Source organism: Takifugu flavidus, unplaced genomic scaffold, assembly GCF_003711565.1.
Source record: "Takifugu flavidus isolate HTHZ2018 unplaced genomic scaffold, ASM371156v2 ctg600, whole genome shotgun sequence".
NCBI lineage: Eukaryota > Metazoa > Chordata > Actinopteri > Tetraodontiformes > Tetraodontidae > Takifugu > Takifugu flavidus.
The window spans coordinates 5,477-12,389 of NW_026622212.1; the positions used below are offsets into that span (position 1 = coordinate 5,477).

The 6,913-nt window shown below is 39.9% G+C and overlaps 1 protein-coding gene and 1 long non-coding RNA gene across 2 annotated transcripts; both read right to left on the reverse strand.

The window, feature by feature from the left end:
- Positions 1-638: 638 nt before the first annotated feature.
- LOC130520936 (uncharacterized) lies at positions 639-1,896 on the reverse strand. Its single transcript, XM_057024625.1, has 4 exons — positions 1,720-1,896; positions 1,253-1,531; positions 940-1,173; positions 639-844 (listed from the first exon to the last, which is right to left on the reverse strand). The coding sequence occupies exons 1-4, from the start codon at positions 1,769-1,771 to the stop codon at positions 639-641; spliced, it is 771 nt and encodes a 256-aa protein (XP_056880605.1). The 5' UTR covers positions 1,772-1,896.
- Positions 1,897-3,561: 1,665 nt separating this feature from the next.
- On the reverse strand, positions 3,562-6,905 carry LOC130520938 (uncharacterized). The gene is made up of 2 exons (XR_008949118.1): positions 6,282-6,905; positions 3,562-6,202 (listed from the first exon to the last, which is right to left on the reverse strand). It is a non-coding gene; the product is annotated as an uncharacterized LOC130520938 (long non-coding RNA).
- Between the last annotated feature and the right edge of the window lie 8 nt (positions 6,906-6,913).

The following is a 6,913-nucleotide window of genomic DNA, read 5'->3' on the forward strand; positions in this document are numbered from 1 at the left end:
ATTTTGTGTAGTTTGAACTGGAATATTTACTTGAGATGTTTACTGAGGAACCTTCCAAAGCACAGATTCTCTTTTTTATATAATTCACAGTCAGGCAGGATTTGTCAGCAGCACCTGACAGATGAAAGCAAAGACAGTGTCAGTTTTGATGAAACTCAAAGGAAATTCACTTTAAACCTTGACATTTTTGAGTGGATTCTTTAATTATGATTTTTTTCTGACTGCTGCATCTCAAATTCATAGTTACATATTTTTTAACAGTAAGGATTTATGATAAACCCACATCAAAATCTTGTTTCTATGTTCAGGCCACGGGTTTGGTGATACTCACAGACTTCATCAGACTGCAGTTCCTTGACACCACTGACAGCACACAGGAAAGTGTCTTGAGAAGTGTTGGGTATTAGTTGTAATGGGTCTTGATGCATTTCTCTGTTCTTGTACCATTGAGTGTTTGTGGGTGGACAGCTGGTGTTACAGATCAGTTTGACATGACCCTTCCTTAGAGTCTTTTCAACATATATTTCTGAGAGAAGATGGTAAACATAGAATCATGGTTAAAAGTAGAAAAATACAGATAAACAATATAAACTGAAGAAAACCTGTGATAATGGAAGTGAGGGTACTGCAAATGGGAACTACATAACAGTAACAAACAAAACACAAACAAATGAAGAGTAAAATGATGAAAGGATCAGTGTTGTGAGAGGATTGATTGTGAGTGATGAAGAAAGTGAACCTGTGGGGTACGTGATGGAGCAGGGTCCTTTCACTGAAGTGTGGTTGTACAAACACATTCTCCCATCATTGTAGGACACAGTAAAGCAGGTAGAGGAGACCCACTCTGGGTGGAGAGAGAACTGGTTGCTGGATTAAGTTCAGATTAAATAAACTGCAGGATTACTTTGGTGGTTGAAACGCCAGCGAAACATAACTGACCCACTGTGACTGCAGGAGCTCTGAGAGCCTCGTAGCCTTTGATGGCGCAGGAGTATCTGACTGTTTTGTCACTGGTGACCATCTCCTGGTACCATGGAGACCTGTCTTGATAGAGAAGCTCTGAGTTCCTGTACCAGATGTAGGCAGCACGTTTTTCAGTCAGCGTACAGGCGGTGCTGCACATCAGTGTTACCGTCTGTCCGTCTGTGGTGGGAAACACCTTCACCTGCAGGGCTGAGATGAAGAGAAAGATACAGAGAATTAGCACAAACTCGTCCCTATCTCTTTAAAGTTAGTCAGTCATCAAGTTTACCTGTAACAGTGAGCTGAATGTGGTCTTCATGGCAGTTTTCTGGTTTCTCATTGCAGCAGTAAGAGGTTTTGTCGTCCTTTGTTAAACCCGTGACTGATAAAGTCGGGTGGGTATCTTTAGATATCTGGTGTTTTAGTCTACTTCCATTTACCAACACTTCTGTCCACGTGGTTCCATCCAGCTTGAACCATTTTGGGATTGTAGAATGCTCAGCTGAGCAGGACAGATTCAATGAAGTACCTTTTAAGGCACAGATGCGGATGCCTTTCCCCAGAACCCCTTCAGCAGAGAGAAGCACAAGTGAAAACCTGGAGGCTCACCATTAACTTCATGCACTGTTAGTTTTGTCATCAAACACCACAGGAGGTTTTATAAGCTTATGATGCTTTTGATGTTAACTAAACTCCAACTCACAAAGTATCAAACATAGATTCTCTCTAACAAACGCACAAAAGAATTATTCCTACCTGAGTTGAGGATGAAACCAACAATGGCAAATACAAGTTTTGTTGAAACCATTGCTGTTTTCAACTTAAAATGTGTTTTAAGATTAATATGAAACTACCTTTAACGGCAACAAACTAAGAACATACAAGTATGATCTATGTCGCCGACGCTCTTCTTATGAACTCAACACACATCTGCTAAAACAGGAAGAGAACTTTGTAAATTTGGCATGTACTTTCAAATCTCCACTTCCTGCTATTGTTTGTGGTTTAAAAAGGACCTCTAGTGAAGCATCCGTGTCATGCATTTTTATAGATTTTCCATGATCTTGTCCTTTAAATTTTATTACAAATTTGCTGCAGTGAGCTAGAAGGTCAAGGACAGAAATATCTGATTTCATTTTAGCTGTGGTGACCCGACCTGAAACCATCACATACATACGAGCTTTAAGAGCTGCGTTAACACCCAACACAGGACTACAACCATTATAATGAAGACAAAACTATTGCATATTTAGATGTCTTTTAATGTTGTTTCCAGTGTCAGCAGTGGTGAGAGTTAGAAGACAGTGGAGAAAGAGCGGCATAGAGATCATGGGTGTGTTGTCGGGTGAAGTGAAGTCTGCTGTATTGATGATCATCTTGCTCTGTTTTTGCTGTTGCCACATTTTCATAGTGGCTCTCAGGGTTTTGCTGAGGAGAAACAACCAAGATTTATTCTCAAATCCAGATGCAATTCAGTGTTTTCAGTCTGAAGTCACTTGTTATACAATTAGAAACACGTGAGGGAGGGGTCTTGAGTGATAACTTGAAATATTTAACGAACACTATATTATATTTACCATCTCATTGTTGTCTGACATCCCAGGTCCTGAATGTTGATTGGAAAACTTGCTTTTTCTGATTTTCAACCAAAAAGTCCTGAGTTAATATACAATATAATACAAATGAAACAGTTCTTGATTTAACAGTGACCATTTTCACCCACATAATCCAGATGATGACAAGTGAGGTGAAGACCAGGAGAGCAACACCAACTCCTGCAGCTGCCGCCAGGGTCCATTTTAATGAGGAACTCTGAACTCTGAGTGTCTTTTCAGGAGAGTTTTCAACATTTAATAACAACTATTACATGTACAGTGTTACAAAAAAGAAAAAAAACAGAAATGGCATTAGACTATTGGTAACAAATGCCTCGTCATCGACACAGCCGTTTTGTTTCTCACATTGTTTGTTAAACACAAATACCAAGCATTGTAGTTCGATTAAAAAATATATACATATACAAATAAAATGATTTGGGGCATGTATGGTTACATAGGGTGGCTAGTGTAGGTTGGCATTTTCCTGTTTTGTTAGCATGCCCTAAAAATCAATTGAAGGAATTTGCTGCTTCAGAAATATGTCAATAACAGCAGATGACTAAGGTTTACGTGTGTGCGGTAATGTCGCGACGGAGTATTATTGCGAATAAACTGCTTTTTAACAAAGTGTTTGCATCAGTGCACCTTTCGAAGAGTAGGATGTACAAAATGGCGGTGTACAAAATGATCAATGTAATTCGTCCATGTTACATGTACACAATACAATTAATATTTTCTTTGTCTTCCTTCCAATATTGAAGAGTTTAATAGTAGGCTGCTACTACACAGCAGGTCAAAACTGCAGAGCATCACAGGTGATGATCCATTCAGGTAAGTTCACTTCAGAGAGCCTATGCTGTATTATTATTATTATTATTATTGCATCTATATAACTGTGGAAAACTGTCTAAAATGCAGGATAAAGCCTGTTCAGGTCTTAACTAAATGATCAATTTAATGTAAGTGTATATGAAGCACATCTGCTTAATTTTATCCCATCTTCTATCAGTGAATAAGTTGCAGTTTTATTTCTGTCTTAATCAGCAGGAATCCACAAACTGGGGACGATGATCAGTCGTGGTCCCACCAACGTTATGGTCTCAGACTAAAGACTAAGATGATTAATGGTATAAATACTTGGAGGAATCAGAAATTACGCTATAAGATGCTTGTTCATGTGCAGCGGTTCCTCAGACAGACAACAGCATAAGGGTTGTGCTGTTCCTTTTGGTGCTGATGAGGTTGGACCATGCTGTCAAGAGGATCCACATCAGTCTGGGGGAAACGTATGCTGCTGTAGTAAATGCCATTCTCCTCCGTGGGTTGATCTGTGATTTCCTCATGCACAGGACCGTGATTTACCTGACAATGAGGCAAGACACCGAATGTTGGTGTTATGTTTGTTTTAGGAAGATGGTTATAGTTAAGGAGCATCGGGCCACTTACCTCCTCCAACTTGAGGACAGTATTCTGGCTCAACTTTCCCTTTCCTCTGAAATGAATGTTAAAAAAAACCCCACTTGTGATACCAGTCACATTTGATGTGTGTTATGTGATTAACTCAGTTTACATCAGGTTCTGTTCTTCACCTGATGCAACAGATGACAAGTGAGGTGAAGACCAGGAGAGCAGCACCAACTCCTGCAGCTGCCACCAGGGTCCATTTTAATGAGGAACTCTGAACTCTGAGTGTCTTTTCAGGAGATCTAACATCTCTCTGAGTGTTCACAGCACAGGAGTAGTTTCCTGCATGCTGAGTTGTGACCGCATCCAGAACCAGGTGTTTGTTTTGGTGCTCTGGCAGCTGTAGAAGTTGATCATTCAGGTACCAGATGTAGTTCTTGTTGTTGGTCAGAGGACAGCTGGTGCTGCAGGTCAGTTTGACTCCATCACCTTCTGTCACCTCTGTAGATGGACTGATCTTGACTTTTATGTCTGATTCAAATGCAGAAAACAGATATTTGCACATACGTTTCAGACAGGAAAGCACTTTATCATGTAAAGTGATTCACAAAACTGTAGAAATGATCAACATTTTTTGCCTCTGCTGTTTTCCACACATTCATGCTAAAATTTCAGCACTAATTTGCATGAAAGTTAGCACATTTCCTATAAAAGATAACTTTTATTTAACTTCAATTTTGATTCGAACTATTTACTTATTGGATGGCAAAATGAGAAAATCTTGTATTTTGATGTGGCTCAGATACAAAGCTCTCTCGATTTAAGCTTGTTTTATATTTTACCTGTAACAATCAGAACAGTTCCGGGTTTCTGACTTGTGTTGTCATCTTGGTGCCTGAATCTGTATTCTGCTGAGTCACTTTGCTTCACAGATTTAATTGACAGTGTGTTAATCTGCTTCTCTTGGTCCTCATGATATGTAAAATGATCAGTTTTCAATACATTCATTCTCTCCTCCTTCTCAACATTCGAGATCATTCTAGACCAGTGTTTAGCCTTGGATTTTGTGTATTTTGAACTGGAATATTTACTTGAGATGTTTACTGAGGAACCTTCCAAAGCACAGATTCTCTTTTTTATATAATTCACAGTCAGGCAGGATTTGTCAGCAGCACCTGACAGATGAAAGCAAAGACGGTGTCAGTTTTGATGAAACTCAAAGGAAATTCACTTTAAACCTTGACATTTTTGAGTGGATTCTTTAATTATGATTTTTTTCTGACTGTTACATCTCAAATTCATATTTACATATTTTTAACAGTAAGGATTTATGATAAAACCACATCAAAACTTTATCTTGTTTCTATGTTCAGGCCACGGGTTTGGTGATACTCACAGACTTCATCAGACTGCAGCTCCTTGACACCACTGACAGCACACAGGAAGTTGTCTTGAGAAGTGTTGCGTATTAGTTGTAATGGGTCTTTATGCATTTTTCCGTCTGTCTTGTACCATTGAGTGGTTGTGGGAGGACAGCTGGTGTTACAGCTCAGTTTGACATGATCCGTCCTTGGAGTCTTTTCAACATATATTTCTGAGAGAAGATGGTAAACATAGAATCATGGTTTAAACTAGAAAAATACAGATATCACATATAAACTGAAGAAAACCTGTGATAATGGAAGTGAGGGTACTGTAAATGGGAACTACGTAAAAGTAACAAAACGCAAACAAATGAAGAGTAAAATGATGAAAGGATCAGTGTTGTGAGAGGATTGATTGTGAGTGATGGAGAAAGTGAACCTGTGGGGTATGTGATGGAGCAGGGTCCTTTCACTGAAGTGTGGTTGTACAAACACATTCTCCCATCATTGTAGGACACCGTAAAGCAGGTAGAGGAGACCCACTCTGGGTGGAGAGAGAACTGGTTGCTGGATTATGTTCAGATTAAATAAACTGCAGGATTACTTTGGTGGTTGAAACGCCAGCGAAACATAACTGACCCACTGTGACTGCAGGAGCTCTGAGAGCCTCGTAGCCTTTGATGGCGCAGGAGTAGCTGACTGTTTTGTCACTGGTGACCATCTCCTGGTACCATGGAGACCAGTCATGATAGAGAAGCTCTGAGTTCCTGTACCAGATGTAGGCAGCGGGTCTGTCAGTCAGCGTACAGGCGGTGCTGCACATCAGTGTTACCGTCGGTCCGTCTGTGGTGGGAAACACCTTCACCTGCAGGGCTGAGATGAAGAGAAAGATACAGACAATTAGCACAAACTCGTCCCTTTCTCTTTAAAGTTAGTCAGTCATCAAGTTTACCTGTAACAGTGAGCTGAATGTGGTCTTCATGGCAGTTTTCTGGTTTCTCATTGCAGCAGTAAGAGGTTTTGTCGTCCTTTGTTAAACCCGTGACTGATAAAGTCGGGTGGGTATCTTTAGATATCTGGTGTTTTAGTCTACTTCCATTTACCAACACTTCTGTCCACGTGGTTCCATCCAGGTTGAACCATTTTGGGATTGTAGAATGTTCAGCTGAGCAGGACAGATTCAATGAACTACCTTTTAAGGCACAGGTGTGGCTGCCTTTCCCCAGAACCCCTTCAGCAGAGAGAAGCACAAGTGAAAACCTGGAGGCTCACCATTAACTTCATGCACTGTTAGTTTTGTCATCAAACACCACAGGAGGTTTTACAAGCTTATGATGCTTTTGATGTTAACTAAACTCCAACTCACAAAGTATCAAACATAGATTCTTTTTAACAAACGCACAAAAAAATTATTCCTACTTGAGTTGAGGATGATACCAACCACGGCAAATCCCAGTTTTGTTGAAAACATTGCTGTTTTCAACTTAAAATGTGTTTTAAGATTAATATGAAACTACCTTTAACGGCAACAAGGTAAAAACATACAAGTATGATCTACTGTATGTCACCGACGCTCTTCTTATG